General features: G+C 35.0%; 2 protein-coding genes and 2 pseudogenes across 2 annotated transcripts; 1 reads left to right on the top strand and 3 right to left on the bottom strand.

Moving 5' to 3' along the window:
• Positions 1-318: 318 nt before the first annotated feature.
• Positions 319-7345, bottom strand: LOC114191239 (annotated as a pseudogene).
• Positions 7346-7577: 232 nt separating this feature from the next.
• On the top strand, positions 7578-9267 carry LOC114190880 (RING-H2 finger protein ATL16-like). Its single transcript, XM_028079948.1, has one exon. It carries the CDS (start codon positions 7759-7761, stop codon positions 8794-8796), a length of 1038 nt encoding a protein of 345 aa, XP_027935749.1. The 5' UTR covers positions 7578-7758; the 3' UTR covers positions 8797-9267.
• A 1260-nt stretch (positions 9268-10527) lies between these two features.
• LOC114191983 (protein KINESIN LIGHT CHAIN-RELATED 1) lies at positions 10528-14885 on the bottom strand. Its single transcript, XM_028081472.1, has 2 exons — positions 13134-14885; positions 10528-11094 (listed from the first exon to the last, which is right to left on the bottom strand). Exons 1-2 carry the CDS (start codon positions 14756-14758, stop codon positions 10884-10886), a joined length of 1836 nt encoding a protein of 611 aa, XP_027937273.1. The 5' UTR covers positions 14759-14885; the 3' UTR covers positions 10528-10883.
• A 3929-nt stretch (positions 14886-18814) lies between these two features.
• LOC114191238 lies at positions 18815-23717 on the bottom strand (annotated as a pseudogene).
• Between the last annotated feature and the right edge of the window lie 460 nt (positions 23718-24177).

The following is a 24177-nucleotide window of genomic DNA, read 5'->3' as shown; positions in this document are numbered from 1 at the left end:
TTCAATATACCTTTACCTTTTCTACAATTCATTTAACCCTTTTGTGCTGCAAATGATTTGAGTACTGTTTCTGTATCACCATATTTGGCAAAGTAGTGAGAGTTGAAATCCTTGTACTTGAAAGTGCTGGCTCTATCACTCATGTATCACGTGAATTTGTCAAATATCATGTGAATTTGTCACAACACGGTGCTCACCACTTATTAACTTTCCGTTACTTATTACCTGTATTCCGATCAACAAAAATTGACGTTGTCGTCTAAGTTAGTCACCAAGACGAAATATTTACTCTGATACCACCAGTAGGTTCAGTCTTGCTCATAGACCAAGCCCTTCACTTATCAAACTCAAGATCCTAGAAGCCAACTTCTTCACTTCAACTGAAAACGACTGATAGTAATTCAAGGTTGTGAAAGGGATAGTTGAAGGGATAGAGAAAATGTGTAGGTAGTAGAGTGTGAAAGTAGTAGTTGGAGAAGTGTATTTGTAGTTGAGAGTAGTTGTATTGGATGTTGTGTTAGTTGTTCTTCATGTTACAAAATGGTAGGATACATGGGTATTTATAGACCCATAGATTATTCTAGAAACTCCTAGCTAGAACTAATGCAAATACTTCTAGATTTTTCTACATAGTTGAATGTTCTTGATTTTTCTTTCTATCCTAGGCTTTTCTCCAATACTCTAGAAGTTTCTTTACATTTCAATAACTCTATCTTATATTTTTTTAGATTCTTCTAGAATTTGCATTATACTTTAATACTCCTCCTTGATGCAAATTCGGTAACTCCAAGCATAGCGCGTAGTAGTTCAAATCTTGGTCTTGGTAAGGCCTTTGTGAAGATATCTGCAATTTGATCTTCTGTCGGGCAGTACTCAAGTCGTATCTTCATATTTGTTTCCGCTTCTCTGATGAAGTGGTATTTAATTGCTATGTGTTTTGTTCTACTATGATGTATTGGGTTCTTCGTCATTGCGATAGCTGATTTATTATCACAGTTGATTGTAGTAGGTCCACTTTGTTTCTCTCCCATATCTTTGAATATCTTTCGAAGCCATATAGCTTGACTTGTTGCTTCAGCAGCAGCCACATATTCTGCTTCAGCTGTTGATTGTGCAACAGTTGCTTGCTTTTTTGATGCCCAAGAGAATATTCCCGATCCAAGCGAGAAAACATAGCTTGAGGTGCTCTTCATGTCATCTATTGATCCTGCCCAATCACTATCGGTGTAGCCAATGATCCTTGAGTTAGTCATGATTTTGTACCATATTCCAAACTCCTTTGTGCCTTGTAGATATCTTAAAATTCTTTTCCCTACTCCATAATGAATCTGACTTGGCTTTTGCATGAATCTTGATAGAAGACTTGTGGCATACATAATGTCTGGTCTTGTGGTTGTGAGATATAAGAGACTTCCAATCAAACTTCTATAGCGTGATGCATCTGTTTCTTGTGCTCCATCATCTTTTTGTAGTTTCTCATTTACCACCAATGGAGTAGCGACAGGTTTACAATCATACATCTTGAACTTCTTCAATAGGGCTTCAATATATTTCTTTTGAGAGATAAATATGTCGTCTTCTTGTTGTTTCACCTCTATACCGAGGAAATAGTTCATCAACCCAAGGTCGGTCATCTCAAATGTCTTCATCATGTCTTCTTTAAATTCTTTCATCATCTCCAAATTGTTTCCTGTATAGATAAGATCATCGACATATAAGGAGACAATGAGGTGATACTGACCTTGTGCTTTAATATATAGTGTTGGCTCACTTTTGCTCCTCCTGAATCCTTGATCGATGAAGTATTGATCAATCTTGCTATACCATGCTTGAGGAGCTTGCTTCAAGCCGTATAAGGCTTTTTTTAGTCTTAGTACTTTGCCTTCATTGCCTTTATTGATGAAGCCTTGAGGTTGTTCAACATAAATATCTTCTTCGAGCACTCCATTTAGGAAGGCTGATTTGACATCTAGTTGATAGATGTTCCATCCTTTTTGTGCTGCTAGGGCTATTAGAGCTCTTATTGTATCTAGTCGTGCGACTGGAGCAAATGTCTCATTGTAGTTGATTCCTGGTTGTTGTGAGTATCCTTTTGTGACCAATCTGGCCTTATGCTTTTGTATAGTTCCATCAGGATTGAGCTTTGTTTTATATACCCATTTCACTCCAATGATGTCTTTTCCTTGAGGATAGTTTACGAGCTCCCAAGTGTTATTCTTCTCAATCATTTTAACCTCTTCTTCCATAGCCTTGACCCATATTTCTTGCTTTGATGCTTCCTCATAGCAGTTAGGCTCAATTATGGCCATATTGCAGGTTTCGTATATGTCTACCAAAGATCTTACTCGTCTTGAAGTGGACTCTAGTGAAGAATCTTCTAATGGAGGTGGAGAAGGCGTACCTGAAGCTTCTGCATCTTCTTGAATTTCTTCTTGATATTGTTGCACTGGAACTAAAGTGGTGCTTTTAACAACTTTTTCTTCTTCCCAATTCCAAGAAGCATTTTCATCAATTTCAACATCTCGACTAATGACGAGCTTTTTTGTTTGTAGGTTGTAAACTCGATATCCTTTTGATTGTGTGCTATATCCCAAGAATATTCCTCGTATAGTCTTGTCTTCAAGCTTGTGCCTCCTTTGATCAGGAACATGTATGTAGCAGATAGATCCAAATACTCGTAGGTGTTTGGCTGATGGCTTTCTTCCACTCCAAGCTTCAATAGGAGTCTTGTCTTTGACCGCCTTAGTTGGACATCTGTTTAAAATGTAAACTGCAGTGTAGACTGCTTCAGCCCAAAAAATGTTAGGCATACCTTTCTCTTTTAGCATTGATCTTGCCATCTCCATGACTGTGCAATTTTTTCTTTCTGATACACCGTTTTGTTGTGGAGTATATGCGACTGTGAGTTGTCTCTCTATGCCTTCATCTTCGCAGAATTTGTCAAACTCGCGAGATGTATACTCCTTTCCACGATCACTTCTAAGTACTTTTATTTGTTTTCCACTTTGCTTCTCAACAAGGGCCTTGAATTTCTTGAATATTCCAAAGACTTCTGACTTTGCCTTTAAGAAATAAACCCATGTCATTCTAGAGAAGTCATCAATGAAGAGGATGAAGTACCTGTTGTTGTGATGTGAAGGTGTCCTCATTGGTCCACAAACATCAGTATGGATCAACTCTAGTAAGTCTTTTGCTCTCCATGCTTTGTTGGTCGAGAATGGTAATCGATGTTGTTTACCAAGGAGACATCCTTCGCATGATTCATTATTCTCTTTTAAGCATGGAAGATCTCTCATCATGTTTTTCTTATATAGAAGCTTTAAGGCATATGTGTTGAAGTGGCCAAATCTCCTATGCCAAAGCCACGAGTCATCAACTTCTGCCTTCATGGCAATATTAGTTCCAGGTTTGAAGCTTATGGGAAAGCTTCTATTTCTCTTCTCCATTTTTACTTGGCCAATTTCTGTCTTTCTACTGTCATAAATTTTGCATGTATCTTTCTCAAAGTGGAGAGAATATCCATTCTCCATCATTTGACCAATACTTAAAAGATTCTCTTTAAGATTGGGAACCAATAAAACATCCTTGATGAATTTCGTACCTTTCTTTGTCTCCACCATGACAGTTCCTTTGCCTTGAGACTCCACTATGGTACCGTTTCCTAGTCAAACTTTGACATTGACAGATTTATCAATGTCTTTGAAGATGCTTTGATCTTTGGCCATGTGATTGCTGCATCCACTATCCAAGTACCAACTTTCTCCTCTGTTAGGAGATTCTTGATTGGCATAAAATAAGCGTTGTTCCTGATTATGTTCTTCAGCAAAGTTTGCTTGATGCTTATTTTTATTACGACAATACTTCTCTACGTGGCCAAATTTCTTGCAGTATTGACATTGAGGTTTTCCATGATGCCAACAATCTTTTTCCATGTGACTTGTCTTTTTACATATGCCACATGGGGGATATTTTCCTTGACGAGTCATAGGGAAGCTTCTAGAATTTTCTTTATTTCTAGAAATTTCTCCTCTACTTTTGTTTCCTTCATATTCTTTATTCTGAGACCGTAATTTTAGTTTTGATTGAAAGGCATTTTCGACCGAGTCTTCTTCATGCCTTTTCAATCTTTGTTCATAAGCTTCAAGAGAGCCTATTAGTTGTGTTACTGACAATGTGGCCAGATCTTTTGTTTGTTCAATCGCAGTTGCGATTGCATCATATTTTTGGGGAATAGAAATTAAAATTTTCTCAACGATTTTTTTGTCAAGAATAGTTTCCCCATAGGCTCTCATCTGACTAACTATTTCCTTTATTCTAGAATAGTAGTCTTTAATGGTTTCAGATTCTTTCATTCTTATTAATTCAAACTCTCGTCTTAGGGAATGAAGTTTAACATTGCGTACCTCATCACTTCCTTGAAACTCTTCTTGTATTGTGTTCCAAGCTTGCTTTGCGTTTGTGGCACCTATTATTCTCGGAAAGATTGTGTCATCAACTGCTTGTTGAAGAGAAAATAAAGCCCTTGAATCCTTCTGTTTGTTTTCCTTCAACTCCTTCTTCTGAGCTGCAGTAAGAGCGGAAGTGTCTTCTGGAATAGTGAATCCCTCTTCTATAATGTCCCATAAATCTTGGGAGCGAAAGAATGTCTTCATTTTGACACTCCAAAAATCATAATTTTCTCCTGTGAAAATAGGTACTGGAATTGATGATGTTTGATTGGTAGTGGCCATAAGTTTAGAAAATATTTTGGAAGTAGTATAGAATGAAGTTCTAATTTTTTTGAAGTAGTTGAAAAGTTTATCTACGCCCAGTAGATGACCGAACGTAGCTCTGGTACCACTGATAGTAATTCAAGGTTGTGAAAGGGATAGTTGAAGGGATAGAGAAAATGTGTAGGTAGTAGAGTGTGAAAGTAGTAGTTGGAGAAGTGTATTTGTAGTTGAGAGTAGTTGTATTGGATGTTGTGTTAGTTGTTCTTCATGTTACAAAATGGTAGGATACATGGGTATTTATAGACCCATAGATTATTCTAGAAACTCCTAGCTAGAACTAATGCAAATACTTCTAGATTTTTCTACATAGTTGAATGTTCTTGATTTTTCTTTCTATCCTAGGCTTTTCTCCAATACTCTAGAAATTTCTTTACATTTCAATAACTCTATCTTATATTTTTTTAGATTCTTCTAGAATTTGCATTATACTTTAATAACGACCCAACACTCTCTCTCTGCAAAAGATGAACAAGACTACTATGGAAGACAACCCTATATACACTTCTAGTAACTAGTTGGTTGAATAGAACCTTTTGATTTGAATGCAGCAAAAACAATTCTTCAACTCAAATAAGACAAGACAGTTTTTCATCTGAACAAATCAAAAGAGTTTTTCTTCCTTTTTTTTTAAATGAAAAGGTACAACTTTTATAATTACCCACTTTCGTTTACCTGTATCTAGTTGGATTTTCAGGCCAGAGGTGTTGCCACTGCTCCAAAGGATGACATGGGTGTCTAAAATTGTCTCTCCACAGATGAACCTTTTCAGTTGCAAAATTGACACTGAAACATCTTGCATGTCTTGGAAGGATCATCTGAACACAGTTTCTGCTTTTCTTCTGCTGGCATCTCAAATAATTCCTTCAAAACACTTCTTGCTTCGTTCATTTCATTCTCGGAAATTCCATGATTCATAACCTGCTCTAATCATACATGACATTCTGTTAAAACATTACCATATAACATGTTGAGTACTCTATAAATGTTTTACTTCTGCATAGGAGAAATCTTAATTTTTACCAAAAGTAATATTATAGTAGTAATAAAAAATAAAAAAAAAGTTATCATTATCTGAACCTGAAAGAATCCAAACTCCTCAGAAGCCTTGATAATTTTCTGAATTGTGTTGGTTCTATTACCATTTTCTTCTTCACTGAGGTCAATCACAGAAATGTTGCTGCCAAAGGGGATTTTAAGGTCTCCTGGTCTTAATTCTGGTGGGAATATGTAGTCTCCAGGGAGAGATTCATGATTGAATCTACATGGTCTTAATTTTAGTAGTTTTGGTTCTGTTTCACCACTGAGACTAAAGCCAAAAATGGATTGGGGTCTCTTGATGTTGAAGAGGAACAAGAAAAATACATGTCGTGAATTTCTAAATCCTTTTGACTCTACATGATGAAAATGTTGATCCTGTCATGTATATTAGATTATATGTTAATACTTTGAAACGAAAATAGCAAGTCAATTTTTAATATGTATCTTATTTAATTAAATTAGTCCTACTTCATAGTATTAACGATTGATTAACCAATGAAGTGTATATTTTAAGACCTAACGTGTAAACTCTTGGTATGATTTGTTCTTTATTATTTCAGAGAATCATTTGCCGGCTATCTAATTTTAAAAATCTATGTTTTTTTTTGAGTGATATCTCCGATTTTTTTGGGTCCACGATTGATATTTGATACCTAAAATAATATAATATTTTTGTATAAGGCTTGGAAAATTATCTGAAGAAGATGTTTCTCAGGCCACCAGACTTTTGTTTGGCCGGCCCAACCCATATTAAATTGAAGGAAAAAAAAGAAAAACCAAATTGCTTGTGTTAAAATGATAATGATTGAAAGCAGGGACTGTTATTACTACAAATCTTACCATTCAATCAGATATTATCTCATCATTAGAAGAGTGTGAAAGCCATTGACAGTGTGAAGTTGTTCCTAATAAATGTAATAATGTATGATTAAGCCATAACACAATATTTTGCAGTGTGGGAACGTTGAATCCAAACAAAGATGTAGTAAAAAGTTTGTCCCCCCTAGAACTGTGTTAAAAGAAGTTACATAAGAGAATCCCTGTGTGTGATGTGTCATAACTTTTCATATTTTCACGTTATCTGATACCATGTTGAGGATATTAAGAAATAAATTTTAAGATCTACTCAATTTTATAATATTTTAATTTTGTCTTATTTTTAATTAATGTAGAATTTTTAATATACTCTCTACAGCATATGTGAGACTAGATATTAGTGATAATCCGATAGAAGTTGACACAATAGATTAACAAACAATAAATTTTATTATAATAGATTTCGAATGACTAAGAAATTTTCTTAAAAAGTAAATTTTAAATTTAACTCAAGTTTACAAAATTGAAATGTAAAGTAAAATTTGCACTTAAGTTAAATTGAGATAATAAAAGATAAATGTGAGCTGATAATTAGGGATTACTTGTGAGGTGGTAGGGCCATAAAAAACACGTATCAGATGTGATCTGACAAGTGAGATTGAGGAGGAGGCAAAGTTGATATAAGAGAAAAGAGAAACCTCCAAGAGTAAGTAACCCATTGAAAGGAGACTAAAACATGCTACAAATATTGACCACTCGTGCCTCTCTTCATGTCACAACTTGTTTCTTTGCCTTCTCATTAATCACCAAATGTTTCTTAGCCTGATACTTACAACTAATCCATTTCTTCTTTCATAGCTTTTACACTTTCCTCAACTCTTCTTTGACTCCTATTATCTACTATTATAATATTATCATTTCTCTTATTTATGTAATTCACTTGCTAGCATGACTTTTTTACCTTTAACAACAATATTTTTTTTCTTTACTTGTATCAATATGGTGTGACAGATTAACAGATAACATTAATCTTTGATCCTAAACTACATTCAACGAAATAAAAAAAAAGGTAACCACGTTAGTCAAACCTATTTATGTAGTCATTCCTCATCTCTTATTCACATCTTTGCTTATGGCACTGAACAAGAATCACTCCTACAACAACAAGCTTGGATATGAAGCTCTCCCACCTATGAAAGCCCTGGCTGAAACACTTCAACACCAACCACAACCTTCTTCCTCAGACTATGCTTTTCCAATATTTGTCATTGTTGTGCTCAGTATCTTGGCCACTGTTTTGCTGCTCCTCAGCTACTTCACTTTCTTAACCAAATACTGCTCAAACTGGCGTCAAGTTAACCCAATGAGATGGATTTCCCTCCTGAGAATACGACACAATGAGGATCCCTTCATAGCATTCTCTCCTGCTATGTGGAACCGAGGGCTAGATGAGTCTATCATCAGAGAAATCCCAACTTTTCAGTTCATAAAAGGAGAAGAAGGTGAGGATCAAAGTGTGTATGGCTGTGTGGTTTGTTTGGCTGAGTTTAAGGAACGTGATGTGCTAAAAGTTCTTCCCAATTGCAACCATGCCTTTCATTTGGACTGCATTGACGTGTGGCTTCAGGCCAATTCCAATTGCCCACTTTGCAGATCAAGCATTTCAGGCAACACACACTGTCCGTTGGATCATATCATAGCTCCAAGTTCTTCTCCTCAGGATTCTCAGTTGCTCTCCAATATGGGTAGTGATGAAGATTTTGTGGTTATTGAACTGGGGGGAGAGCCTGGAGCAATGCTTCCACAGGTACAACAAGAGAGGAATGACTCAAGGGGAAGCTTGGCACATAGAAACCACTCTACAAGGAAGGTGGAGCACTTGAAACCATGGAAGTGCCACCATGTTTCCATCATGGGAGATGAGTGTATTGATATCAGAAAGAAAGATGACCAGTTTCTCATTCAGCCAATTAGAAGATCTTTCTCAATGGATTCAGCACATGATAGACAGACATACTTGGATGCTCAAGTCACAATACAACGAAACAGGCACCAGAATGAGGCTAGTGCCAGTGAGTACTATAACAGCAGATGTAGAAGAGCATTCTTCCCATTTTGTTATGGAAAGGGGTCCAAAAATGCAGTTCTTCCTCTGGAGAATGATGTTTAGTGTGAGAAGATTTTCATTTTTTTCATCTCTTTTGTTTTGTGGACAACACCTAGATGCAGTTATAAAAATATGTTGTTCTTGCATCAGAATTGGAGTTTGTGTCTTTTTCTACTTTCAGTCATCAAAATGGAGATCTTCAAGTTTGGGTTGGCTTACTCATCATCCAAATGAAGCAAAGATCTTTGAATCTCAGTGGTGAGAATTGGCAGAAGCAAGCAAATGCTGTGTGTAGAGTGACTTTTGCAATGATAGTGACTTAGTGAGTCTGACAGTGGAATTGTTGTGAAAAAGAAAAGTAAAAAGCTTTGCTTTTAGGATTAGTAATTAGTACCTTGCTTAAATTGCAAGGCGTGGGTATTTTCCTTTTCTAAAGTTTGGTTTTACTCTGAGATGAATGTAAATGATTGTTAGCAGTGTATGAGTTTCATACTTATTCTTTTCACTGGGTAAACTAGTAGTTGAGAGTTATAATTCCGGGTCCTTCTTTTCTGCATGCTATGATGCTCATTATTTCATTTACTTTATTTGATTTGGGTGTATTGTATTTGGGTCCAGAGAATGTGTATGGGGGTAGAACAAGCAAGCATGTGCTATAAGTAGAAGCTATTTATTGGAAGCCAGAGAGTATAGGGTCCCATGCAATGAGCAAGCATAAGTAGCAGCCTGAGAAATGTCTTTTCTGGAAATTATGACTAATACTACCTTTTTGCCTCATTGCAATCATATGAACAGAGGGCAACTGCATGATACAGCATTAAATGGCTTCATTTTCAACACTGTGGTTGGTCTTCAGCTCCTAACCACTATCTCCCCGTGGCTATTCGTTACTGATCTTTTGTAATGTCACAACTTTTCAGGAATGTTGCAGCCAATAATAAAAAAACTGCAACTGTACTGTTATAAGGATACTGATACAAAATAACTAAATTGTACTCATGGATGGTTACATGAAGCTTTGCTATTTACAATATGTTTTGGAATTACTTATTCACCATCTGTAAAACTTACCTTCTGAGAGAGCTATAAACAATCTCCATAAACGTCACTGTCCATATTGTTCTTCATTATTTAATGCTTCGTCCATTTTAAATTATGACACGTTGAGTAAAAAAAACACCCTATTGATGTTTAATATTTCGTCCATTTTAGTATATCCTTCGTGCATATTCTATGTTAAGATCGTCCTCGTTTGAAAGTTGAAACCACGGCGCAATTCAGCAATGTAGAAGAAATAGGAATCAATATTCTAAACGCAAGTGACACTAGACCCTTCTAAAAGGGTATTCATCAAATCAATTTGATTCGATAAATTAAACTATTTATAGCAACAGACATGTTTTGATGTTTCATCTCTATATTCAAACTAAACTAAATAGAATTTATTTGATTATCATACTTCAACTTCAACCAAGAAGATGATTTAGATCAAATATTTTCAAACTTCTAATTAAAACATTTTAAGATTGAATACCAAATATCTTAATTTTGCCATATTTATTATATAACATTTTATCATATTAAAAAAAAAATCTATGAAGTAATAACTACAGGAAAAAAATTATTATAAGAACAAGAGATACTTTTACCGTACACTGAAACAAAATTAAAAAGTATATAAACAACCAATAAGTAAAGATAAAAACTTTAAAAAAGTCAATATATTTCTTTTATCACAATCCAATAACTTGAACCAATCAACATATCAATACAAAAATATTCAAACTCCAAATCGAATCAATCCAACTAAATACCATCAATTCAAATTTAACTTCACTCCAAACTAAAACCAATATAAGTCATGAACACTACACTAGTAACATTATAAAACAACTAGGGAGTGGAGTGCATTATTTGAAGAGGAATTTCCATATTATTAGTGACAAACAACTGAATACTGACTTAGAATTTAAAAGAAAAATAAAATCTAAATCTTATAATGGCAAATCCAAAATATATATGATTGGGGTATAACTACTACTTAATTTCAGTAATTACCCCACAAATCTGTGAGGAAGCCTCAAAACTGGTAAACAGATAAGGAATTGCAGTTTGAAAAGGGAAGTCTTCTAAACTGCTGAGGATTTATGTCATGATTTCAGCTTGGAGTCCCTGGTTATTGCAGGTGTTTTCCCTAACGGCAAAGCCTTCATTGGAAGCTCATTTGCAGAGGGACCATGGGCCTTATTTTTCAATTGCTCAAGAAGCCGGTGAGCTTCTCTAAGTTCATCTTCTGCACTTGCTCCGTGGCTTTCCCAAGCATCAATGGCTTGCTGTTGAAATTCAATTGCAAGGGCATAACTGCAATTCCAGGAATCAGCTGTTAAGAAAAGTATGAACTTATCCCTTTGGTCAGATATGTATGATGTATTAGATACCCGAGAGGAACAACAGAGAAAAATTAGTTACTGGAACAAGCTTGTGCATTCCATTGACCTAATAGGAGGGTATTGTTACATTTAATATCAATAATAGATAAGCTGAGAACTAAGAAAAACTAAGTTCAAATACAATCACATTTCCTCCCAATTCCTAAAATTGTCGTAATTCTATATATACAATATCAGTTCCCTAGGTAAAATATATCCATGAATGAACAAAACGAAACAATGTCAAGCATCTTAGGTAATCAGGTAGGACAGCTAAAATCATATTACTCCGTCTCACAACGACTGCAATTCTAGCCATTTAAAAACTTCTCAAATTGACTAATGTTTTCACATTCCAATGAAGTAGTAATTTTTTTTAATCCTAATTTTCCATCAAGTTAATTATTTTCTCTATCTCCATTAAAATAATGCATTTATTGAAAAAGTTAGATTACTTTAATAAAATTGTTTCATAAAGTGGTATATTTATTGTTGTTCTTAAGCTATGTGAAAGAACCTTTAAACTAGAGTCATGGTGGTTGGGTTAAATTTAATAAACAGCAAAATCCAACTGAACCACCCAAGAAACTTTTGTGCATAAAAGCTAGCTTACCAAAAGAAATTAACTTCTCAATCTTTTCAAATAACATGACATTTTGAATTTACTAGCAGAAATATGGAATAGCACGGTGGCAAAAATAGATTCCCCTAAAGGCATTTATATTCTATCACCATCCAATGTGTGCTCATCAAACAACAACAATTGCACCACATAGATATGATTCTAACGTACATTCCCTGTATATGATCATTATATAACAACTTCAAAAATAAAATTCTGTAAACTGTAAATAAAATAACATTGGCAATGGAGCTCAAATTGACCAAGCTCAATCATGAAATGTGTTAGGCTGAAAGTTCAAAACAGAAGAAAAACTTATATGGAAGGACATAATCTCTTTCATTCAAGATCCAACCTCGAGGATATCATCTTTCCACTCAATTACATTCTACCTCATATTTGACGAATAGAACTCTATGCAGCCCCAAATCAGAATCATATGCTAATTAAACAACACAGGATAGTGGTTACAAATTTTGAGGGCCCAATGAAGTATAAAATGTAGTTTGATGAAAAATAACAGGGTGGGTGCCAGACACAAAGTAAAGGACTGAGGGCTGACAATTCTAATAAGAAAGCTGTCAATAAACATAATGTGAAAACACAAGACTTATTAATCATCACAAACTCTTCTCAGTAATAAATCATTAAAGGAGAATTTTTGAGAATCAGCCATCCAGGAATTTCACAAGTCCCAAACAATAGTTCTTTCTTACGGAATCTGGATAGCACAGTGATGGGTATATGCTCAAACGAAGTGTGTTTGGGGTTTAGATAGACCAAAGAAGATATCATAAGACATAGAACATCATATAATATTCTTAGAAAGGGGACTTAAAGTGTACTCAGCCTTACAAAACTGATTGTAAGATAAAGTTTGCATCCACCGATATATTATAATTTAGTCATATATCTAATTAATATAAGATCTTCAACACATGGTCTCATGCCAAAGACTGAACATCTCGAGCATGAAACTAGGTGTTTGTGAATGATTTGATAGCAAGTGACACAATAAATCCAACAAATCTTGCAAGGAAATAATACTCTAATACCAACTTCAGAAAAGAAAGAAATAGAGAACAGATCTTAAAATTGTCTCCCATACGTGCTCATGTCTTTCGACAAATATATGTCACACGATGACGAGAAAGGAAAGAGCAAAAGACAAATAATCCTAGGTACTAGGTACTACCTAAAAGCAGTTTTTGAATAAAGCCTACTTAACCTATTCCGAACCAATTATAACAACCATAATAGGTGTGCAAAAAAACAAATTGTTCTTATAATCAACAAATAAAGAGAAATGATATCAACGTATGAAGTTAAAACAATAAAACCATCCATACCTTCCCATCTCGCCATAAGCCTTTGAAAGATTCTGGCATGCCTCAATTGTATCTGTATGATGTGGACCAAGAGATACATCCATGATATCCTTTGCTACTGCAAACATTTGTGCTGCTGACTGGGGTCTATCCAACTCTAAATACGCTGCCCCCAAGTTGTTGTAGATATAACCCACTCCAAAATGCTTGGGACCAAAGCTATCTTTCAATCTTTCAGCAGCACTTTCTAGGTAAGGAATAGCCTTCTGCACCTTACCTGTCAACAACAGTAACCAACCTATTCTTGCGGAAACACTCCCCTCCGAGTGCTGCTCTTGTGGCTGCTTCTCAAGCAAAGCTAGTGTTCTCTTCAGCAACAAAATTGCAGTTTCAAACTCATTCATGGTTTCATACTGCATTGATATCTCCGAGTATGCCTCGGCTACTTCCACAGGTGAAATCCGTTCTCTTTTGTCAAGAATCCCAAGGGAAACCTCCAAACACCTCTTGCACTCCGCAAACTTCTCTTGATTACACAGTGCTTTCGCCATTGACACAAGCACAAGTGCTCGAGTCTCACTATCCTTCTCCGTCTGATTCACAACACCGTTCAAAGTACCAACAGCCTCATCATACCTCCCCAGAGCAATCATCATATTTGCAGCATCAATCTCAGCGCGCAACAAATCTGCATTGAGATTCCAATTCTTCAAAATTCTCTGAGCCAAAACATTCTGCTCCAGCGCCTTCTCGTGCTCCTCCAACCCGCTATACACAATTCCAAGAAGCTTCCTATCGTGGGCAACCTCCACTGAGTTCTGCCCCAACCCTTTCGTATGAATCTCCAACGCCTTCAAACAATAAGGAAGCGCCTCCTTGAAGTTCAAAACCGCAACATAAGCCTCAGCCAATTCACGGTTGGCCTTACCCAACTCCCCACTATCCTCCTCAAAAGTCATCTCCTTAATCTCCAAACACTTCCTAAGATTCTCAAGAGCCTCCTCCCTCCTTCCCATGGCATTCTTAACATTGGACAATTCAAGCTGCACAGCATGCAGCACAGGCCTAACATCATCAACACCAAAACCCTCATCCTGCAACCTACCCAACACCCTATTGGCCCTATTAAGATATCCTAAACTATCACTAAACCTTTTCAACCTAAAATTAACAGACCCCAACAACTGCAAACACATGGCAACAGGTAGAGAAGGGTTGGAATTATCTATATCCAAAGCTTTCAAAGCTCTGTTAGCAAAGGAAAGAGCTTTCTCAGGATCCTCACCCTCGTGATCAAGTTTAAGGCCAATTTTCAAAGAAGCCAAACCAAGCTCTCTCTCGTCGAAAACTGCTTCCATGTTACTGAACGCCTTGAGCATTTCCTCGGTGGTTTCTGCGGACTCAAAAGTCTCCTCAAGCTGCGATTTTTCCATGATTTTGCGCTGCCTAGAGGGGACTGGAGATGTTTTCTGCACCAGGGTGCCCATGTTTCGAAATGGGGTGGTGACAAATTTGTTGGGTTGAAGGAGTAACTCGTGGGTTTTGGTGCAGCGATTGAAGGGTGCATCGCAAGCGTACGACTTGGAGAAGGAAGAAATTGATCTCCGACAAGCGAGGTGAGACAGCGAATGCCAAAGTTTTCTCATCTTGGTGAATTGTGGAGCTTTCTCGATCACTTCAAGTTTGGGTTAAACCTTCGTAAAACCCTCCATTGAAGGGAAGAGAGAGAAAGCGAGACTGTAAAAGGAAACGAAGGGGAAGAAAACATTGCAAACGTCGTCGTTTTCTCGTATCTTCTTATTATTACATGTTGGTTAAAATACCTTTTTGGTCTCGATTTTCGTCAAGTTTTTTCAAACAAGTCCTAATTTTGGTTTTGTGTTCAAATAGGTTCTAATTTTCGTCAATTTTGTTCAATTGAGTCCTTTTTTGCTAACACCGTTTAAATCATTAACGGCCATGAACAGTGACTGTCACGTGTCACTTCGTGGTTTTTTTGAATTTTTTTTATTTTTATTTTTATTTTTTTCAATTTTTTTCAATTTTTTTTTTAAATTTTGTTAATTTTTTTTAAATCTACACGTGTCAACCTAGGAGTGTGTCACGTGTTATTTCGTGGTTTTTTTGAATTTTTTTTGAATTTTATTAAAAAAAAATTAAATTTTTTTTAAATGTCCACGTGTCAACCTAGTAGCGTGTCACGTGTCAAAGTCTTCTAAATTCAATTTGGTCCCTATATTTGTTATTTTTGTTCAATTAGGTCCCAAATTTTGTTAACATTAACCAATTTGGTCCCTCTCCAAATTAAAACCAAATTTAATTTTTATATTAAAATTCATATTTTTTATTAAATATCTTTATTTAATATATTAAAATTCACATCATTATAACTTTGATATAAAAATTAAATTTGGTCATATCTTCTATAGGGACCAAATTGGTTAATCTTAAAAAAAATTAGGACCTAATTGAACAAAAATAACAAATATAGGGACCAAATTGAATATAGAATATTAACTTTGACACGTGGCACACTACTAGATTGACACGTGGACATTTTAAAAAAAAATTCAAAAAAATTCAAAAATAATTCAAAAAAATAAAATAAAAAATTCAAAAAAACCACAAAGTGACATGTGGCACACTCTTGGGTTGACACGTGTACATTTATAAAAAATTTTAAAAAAATTTAAAAAAAAATTCAAAAATAAAAATAAAAATAAAAAAAAAATTCAAAAAAATCACGAAATGACACGTGGCAGTCACTATTCATGGTCGTTAATGATTTAAACGGTGTTAACAAAAAAGGACCCAATTAAACAAAATTGACGAAAATTTGGACCTATTTGAACACAAAACCAAAATTAGGACTTATTTGAAAAAACTTGACGAAAATTGGGACTAAAAAGGTATTTTAACCTTACATGTTTTATCTCAACTAGCATCAGATTCGTGTATGCACGAGATTTTTTTTCTCTTTTGCGAAATAGTTTAATATATATTTTAGTCATTAATTAATGCTTTGTCAAATATATTTTAAATATATTTTAATCAGTAATTAATACATGGTCAGATATTTTCAGGTACAGTTTTATATTTTCAAATACTTTGATATAATTGAAAAAGCAATAGGTTTATTTTTCAGTTTGAGCTTCTCCGTTAGAATTTTTTTGTTCTTTGGTCGGCTGGTTCTTTTGTGGAAGAAGATGTCGTCTTCCTGCAGATACAGCTTCAAGAACTTATTCTAGAACTCCATCTGCTTGCTAACTTCGAGTGACGTAAGTAATTTTGAACTTTTGCTGTTCATATGCGTTATGAATATTGGTTATATATATGTTTTTCAATACCTTCTATTGGTTTGATGAATTCTTTCGTTGTGTTTTTAATGGTTGTGATAATGTCATTGATGCATAGTTTGGTTAATTTTTCTGACATGCATGTTGTATATGGATGTGTTCTTGCACGTACGGGCATTACAGGGCTTTGGAGATTTTGAAGAAGGTTTTATGGTTGAATGGGGAAAGAAGTTGGTTATTGGAACGAACTATTTCACCGATCCAATGGGAAATGTTATGAACTTAGAGTTCGATGACGATTTGATTAGGAAGGGGATATTTCGAGTTCCATATCATTTTGAAGATTTCTACGAACTGGATGAATTGCATTATATATGTACTTTGTTCTGTGGTGATAGATATTTCCGAATCAGAATTTTCGACACAAACTGGACTGAGATCGAATACCCTGGTTTAGGTAATAGTTACATTGCAAAGGAAGATTTAGTGTGGTCCAAGTTCTTGTCTTCATTTCGGGTGAAGTTATGTCCCACAGAGGTTAACTTTCCAACCTTATTAAATTCTTTTGTCTTCTAGTACATTTTTATTCCAATCTAATATTTACTGTTTCTCGGAATGCAGTCTATGATTTGCTTGGATGCATATTTTCATTTATTCTGGGAGAAGAAAGTAATTTATGGTGAAAAGATGCAGTTCATAGATCCTTGTTATAAAACTTTTAAGTTTAAGTTTGATGTGAAAGCAAATGGTACAACAGTTTTTCGTGGTGGTATTGGAAAGATGTTTAAGTACTATAATTTGAAAGATGAAGTGTACTTGCATCTGAATTATGTTTCGAAGAATGTTTTCTTGTATAGGCTGTTTTCGTTAGAAGGAATGGAGATTGATTATAGCAGAAATGGTGTGTCCTGTTCTGGTAGTGGCAATGTTGGTTCAGATGTTGCTGACCCTGGTGCAGATTATTCGTTGGTTAAGTGTTTGACTGATTATGATGTTGGTGCATCGTCGCTGCTACTATTATGTATATCTTTAATGGCAGTATTGTTTTTGAGTATGCATTTTATTGTTCAGTTAATTTGTTAACATTTTGAATTGTTGTTTTCAGTATCTTAATGCTTCTTTTGTTGGATCTGCATTGTCGAGGTCTAAGAAGGAGTATATTCTATCAAATGGCAATGGAAACAGTTGGGAATGTTCAATTAGATGGGCTGCAAGATCAAAATCTGAATGTTATTTGGGATCTGGATGTAAGAGATTTGTCAGTGAAAATAACTTATGCGTGGGAGACTCTATCAAGTTGGAAGTTCAGAAAGATGACGACAGAACAATAATAATTAAGAAAATTTAGGGTGTTTTTTGACTTTAGATTGGTAACGCTAAATATATACTTATGTGGTAACATTTTGGTGCAAGTGTGGCGCAAGTACTTTTAATTATGTTTGCAGTTTTGGTTTGATATGTATGGATATGTTTAATTTGGTGGATGAAGTAATGGGTTTCTGAAATTTGGAATTTTTGATGTATAGTAATCGATCATAATTTCGTTTGTGAGACGTAATGGTTGGATTTTTGTTTGTCAAATGTTGTATAAAAAGTATTGATTTTTTAAAAATGAAATAATTAAATTATTTTATTATAATAATGAGGCGTTACGATAATTGATTAGAATGTTATAGAGAATATATAGATGAAGTGATCAATGATGAATAGATAGATGAATCGATTCATTATAACAACAAACGTAATGTATTTTGACAAATGAATCTGTAATGGTTTACTTAGATTACATGTCAATATAAGTTGAATATTACATTTTTTAATCTCATAATGTTATTTGAATGTGGCTTTCGTAAATGACCATTTTTAAGAGCAATGTCTTTGATGCAGAATATGGTTCGAATATCCAAGTGTACGACATTTTGGCATGCGTATTAGTAGTATTAATACGGGTATTCAAATAGTGGTGTTGTATATAGAAATTAATTAGGTGTCATTAGGTTCAAAATAGTAATTTTCATTGTTGCGTTGTTGGTTGGTGCTGTTTTAAATGATGGAGAATCTTTTTTGGGTATCATTGTTTTATATCATTTAACAGATGAAGATTGAGAGAACGAAAAGGGGAAAGCAAGAATACAGCAACTGTAGTGTAAGCAGCAAGAACATGTAATTTTTCGTTTTGATTTCATTCGACATTTTCATTCTTAATAATTAACGATATGTCTTTTTTTTGTTTTAAAAAATGCAAGAGCAACAATGTTGTATAAAAATTGTGTATTTTTTTATTTTTTTATATTTGTTGAGATGTAATATGTATGGTTATTGTAGATCTGCAATAGATATAGAGAGGTGCATATACTATATAATGTTGAGACATAATACAATCATTAAGATATAGGTTGCTTCTTGTTATACATTCTGGAAGACTTCCTTGAAGACAACATTTGTTGTATGAGACAAAGGTCTTTTTCTTTATCACGGATTAATATCTTTAATCCTGATTTACTCTGAACCCTAGAAACTGCAACATATAACTGACCATGGTTAAATACTGGTGTCGGTAGGTATAATCCTACCGAACCTAATGATTGTCCCTGAGATTTATTTATTGTCATGACATAAGATAATATAATTAAAAATTGCCTTCTAATTAGCTTGAATGGCCATGGAGACTGGGATGGGGACATAGACATTCTGGGTATATATACTTCATTTCAATTGTTGTTCGTTGTAATAGGTCTTGCACCAATGACATGATTTGCCAATCTTATAATAATTAATCTAGTTTTGTTGCACAGACCCTCAGACTGATCCAGATTTCTTAATAACATAATGGGTGATCCAATTTTGAGTTTGATGTTATGGCTTGGCAATGTTGAAATAGTCAATGAGTTTAGAAATTCTGGTGTAATGATATCCATGTCATCATTTGTGAGATTGTCAGATTTATCAATGGAATCTGCACTAAGATATTCTTTCGGTTCTCCTGTAAAATAGTATTAGTGTTATGTTTTTTTTGTTGCATGTATTATAGTAGATAATGGAGTTAGGCGAATAACAAATGCTTTACTTGGGATCAATGACAAAATGTAGTCATTGATTTCATCATCAGTCTCGATTCTACTGGCCAATATTGCTCTGCTCTTTAAATACTTTTCATCACTGTAATTTTGAATTAGTTCTGGATAAGTGGAATCCACAATTGCTTGAAAAGGATCATTGAATTATGTTATCAGAAATTCATGTGGTATTTCAATTTCAACCACTCCATCATTTGGTTTACACAACTTTCCATCTCTAAGTTTAACAATTCAATCAGAGAATTGTTGAATTTCTGTTGCTGTAGATTTTGGGAGTCCTGATTGCATAAGTCTCATGTTCTTGGACAATGTCAATACCTGATAGTGATTCCATAGGTATGACGCATTAATTGTAGCATGGACAATATCTGATCGAGTTCCTCTAGGAATGACAGGTAGAATCTGTCTAAAGTCACCTCCAAATACAACCACTTTTCCTCCAAAAACTGAATTACATGTTAGATCATCTTTCATAATGTCTTTCAATATTCTATCCAAGGCTTCAAAACAAAATTTGTGTACCATTGGTGCTTCATCCCATATTATAAGATGAGCTACTCTTAATAGGTGGGCAGCATCAGAACCTTGTTCAATGTTACAGATGGAATTTTCAAGTATAGGAATCGAAATTCTAAATTTAGAATGTGTTGTTCGTCCACCGGGTAACAAAAGTGATGCTATTTTGCTTGATGCCACTATCAGCATGATTTTTCCCTTTGATCGCAGTGCTGATGATAATGTTGACCACATAAAAGTTTTTCATGTGCCCCCATATCCATACAAGAAAAACATTCCACCATTGTTCTTCATAACAGCCTCATTTACCTTTTCAAATATGTTCTTTTGTTCAACTACAACATGAAATAAGTTAATGGTGGATATAATTATTGTAACACAGGTTATTGTAATTATTTCATTCATCATCTACTATAAAATTATATTTGAACTATTCACCTGTCATTGAATTGTAGTTTCTTTCAAATAGATTATGTTGTTCCACCACGTTATAATCTAGTTCAGAGTATATCAATCTATTACCACAATTAGTTGTTGCAAAAGCATCAGGATAAGGCATTGGAGGAAACTATTTCAAACTTCTCCTATTTTTCAGAAGAAGGTCTTCAATTTCAAATAAAGTTAAATTTTCCAAGGTGTCATTGCTAAGTTGCAATTCTGCATAAATAATATCAGAATTACTAACATGTATTTTGGTGTTCAATGAAAAAATTACTTTGGGTAGTATTTTAAATATACCTGGATTTGCAGCTGTTATTCTTTCTCTATGCAGTATACCATCAGACAACCAATGTCACGTCTTTTCCCATACTTGATCTGGTCTATTAAGACTATCACAAACTAACATAGCTACAAATAGTTTCCTTAGGAAGTGACCAGATCCCCAATCTTTGGCTTCTGTTATAGCTTCTATGTATTCATTATCATCTGCTAAGAATCCAGAAGCTTGACAGGCATCTCTAAAAGTTGGATACACTATGTTGTTGACTGTCCTAATGTCTTCGTAACATGATGGCCCTTTGATTACTGTTAGCATTCTCCTAAGATAGAAAAGTTCACCTGCTATTGGTGGCACCCAAATCAGTCTTCCAATTGTGTTGCCCTTTTTCCTTGGTTTCCAGCATCTATCCTTTTTTACATATACAAACTTTGAAACAAAAGTGGGTATGTTAAACTCCTTGCAGCTTCATGCGTTTTATTGCATTCCATCCAGCTTGTAAACATAGATTCTGCAACTGTAGGTTTTCCTAGTATATTGTCAATATAGTCGTCATCCTTGAAGTAGACTGACTGCTCACCAAGAAGATGAAAAATTAGCCTTTCTACAGCTGGATTTCTTCCGTGAATAGGAAATGAAAATATTCTCCAACATGCTTCACTGGGAGGTATATATCTACAGTCAACATACTGCTTGATTTCATCTACAGCTTGATGTGAAGCGAAAGATTGGTTGTTGTTATCCATTATAGCTGTTGTAATTCTGTCATAACCCTTGTTAATGTATTTGAATAAGTATTTTATCGAGGTACTTCTATTGCACCATTCAACATTAATATGAGTTTGATACTTAAGCAACAACTTGGAGTTGTATGGAACTACTGAACGGTTGTATAAGCAAATGTCATTCTTGACAATAGATATTGAATTATTGCGTCTGCGGTAGTGTAGGAATCCATCTTCAGAAATAGTAGTTGTCTCTTGAAACATCTTTGGATAAAACCTAAAGCACTTTCCATTTTTCATGCAAGGCAGAGATTTGTTTGCTAATCCACATGGCCCATGAATCATATGATCTTTCACACATTCATAAAGTTTTGGCTCTTGTTTAGGACATGGTATTTCAGCTGAAATAACCCTATCAATATCTTCCGTAGTTGGATATTTGCAACTGGAATGCAAGAAGAGAAGTAGATGTGCATGTGGCAGACCACGTTTTTGGAATTCAATAGTGTACATATCTGCATTGAAAACCTATAAAAGTTATAACATGTAATTAGGAATTATTAATATATAGGAGGTTTGAAGTTTTATTGTAATCCTCACATGCAATAACCTTTCCAAGGAAATGATTTTTGGTTAAGTCTGTAAGAAGTTGATCGAATTTAATTCGGAATACCCTTGAGATCAAGTCTGGCCTATCAGATGGTGTCAAGTTTAGGTTACACAGTATCCTGCGAATCTCAGGCCATTTGGGATTGCATGTGAAAGTTAGAAACAGATCTGGAAAACCAACATAACTACAAAATATAATTGATTCATAAATCTTGTGCCTCCAACGAAAGTCGATGGTAGAACAACTCTTTTGCCCTTGGTTGATCCTTCTTCATGCATATTTGAACTTGTTTGACAAAGATTATTGTACTTATCCACTCTAAGCTCTGATTGGTTATTCCTAATAAAGGACAATCGTTCAAATTCTATCATAGTATAACTGTCAACCACAAATTGTTGAAACAATCTCTTTGATCTAAGTATTGTTTGGGCTTCATTTTGTCTTGTCTGAATTCTGAAACAAAACCATTCTCTGATTGTTAGGTGGTTCCTCTTTGTATTGTTCCCAGTACTGATATCACGATGCCTAACATCATGTCTATATCCATCTTCACCATATGGAAATAGTAAAGGATATTGAAATCCTAGGTAACTGGTGTGCAACTTATTAATTCTTTGCAGCCTTCCACTTCTGTTTTCCATTATAATATTCCTTGGAGAAGCATTGTCAACGTCACCAACAATTAAGGCTGCTACTTATGAAACATTAGGAGTATTGTATATCCTTCCATCCTTAGTTCTATCAGCAATAAGTCTTAGTTTCAGATTCGTAAATTCTTTCTCTCGATAGCGATCTCTTGCCATCCTAAAAGATTTTGCATGAACATTGTGTTCATCTAACATGTTCGTTAGCTTCTTTACAATTTCGATATCAACCTTGTTGTCATTCCTGAAACAAAAAAATAATTTGAAATTGCCTTAAGTTGTATAAGTTTTCGATTGAAGTATATTGGTTAAGTACAATTACCTTAATGATTGCATTCTGTTGTGAATTTCATTTTCAGTGTCGTAGATGTAGAGTTGGGCAAATCTTGGTACTTCTCCAACAGGTGGTAAAAGACTTCCAATTCTATGACAAGCTTGGCCTTGTATTCGTAAATTAGGAGGACCATGTTCGTTGTTGTAACTGTTATCAATTTTGGCTCCAGGTGATTGATAATGTTAATTTTTACCATTATCCAAGGTATATTTCATTAGCAAAATCATCTCTTCCAAAGCTTTTAACCTACTTAATCCTCAATTTTACCTTACTTTTGTAAATAAATACATTGTGGGTCACATTGATCTAAATATACCATTAATCCCCATTTTTTTGTGTCTTTTTTGTAGATTGGAAGCTTTGCTCCAAAAGTCCAGACAAATGAGTGACCCGGAATAGCAAGGAGAAGAGCAAAAATATCAACAGGAAGCACCCAGCGACATAGAGACAGCGCCAAGCGCAACGGGCCGCCAGCGCCAAGCGCCAGAAAAGCGCCAGCCAGGCGCCACTGTTGGTCACCGCCTGGCGGCACTTGGTCACCGTCGGGCGGTAGCGTGAAAGTTTGCCCCCTGTTTGGTGGCTTGCGCCTGGCGGTGAGACCCTTCCGCCAAGCGCCAGTGTTCGCTGATGTGGCAAGTTGGCTCTTTTTCTTCTGTTTTTGCAAAGGGAAACAGATCTTTCGCATTTTGGAGGCACGAAGAACACATTTGGAGAGCTTGGAGGAGTGCTAGGGCTTGTGGGAACAACTCCATCTTCCTCTTTGTATCTCTTTCTCTTCCTTTTCTTCCATTTTTAAGCTTGAGCTCTCCATGGCAATGGAGAGCTAAACCCATTTTTGTTGGGGTTAGATGTAGCCACGAAACTCTTGTGTAAATGCAAATGTTTTGATTATATATATGACTCTTTCATTAATTGCTAGTCTTCTTATTTCTTCACTTAAAGCTTGCATTGATTTAGCCATCTCTTGCATGATTTTTGGTTCATTGGGTGTGGAAATATCTTTTGAAACCTAGATTTGAAATAAGAAAACTCAATGGAGCTTGTACCTAGGAATGGGGCTTGACCCATTGGTTGTCTTAAACCTTTGTGCATAAAGCAAATTTGCTTATTAAGAGTTCAAGGAATTGACTTTTAATAAGGAAATT

This window comes from Vigna unguiculata, chromosome 7 (genome assembly GCF_004118075.2).
Source record: "Vigna unguiculata cultivar IT97K-499-35 chromosome 7, ASM411807v1, whole genome shotgun sequence".
Taxonomy (NCBI): Eukaryota; Viridiplantae; Streptophyta; class Magnoliopsida; order Fabales; family Fabaceae; genus Vigna; species Vigna unguiculata.
Note: the sequence above shows the minus strand (reverse complement) of the source record. Positions and strands in the feature narration are given on the sequence as shown.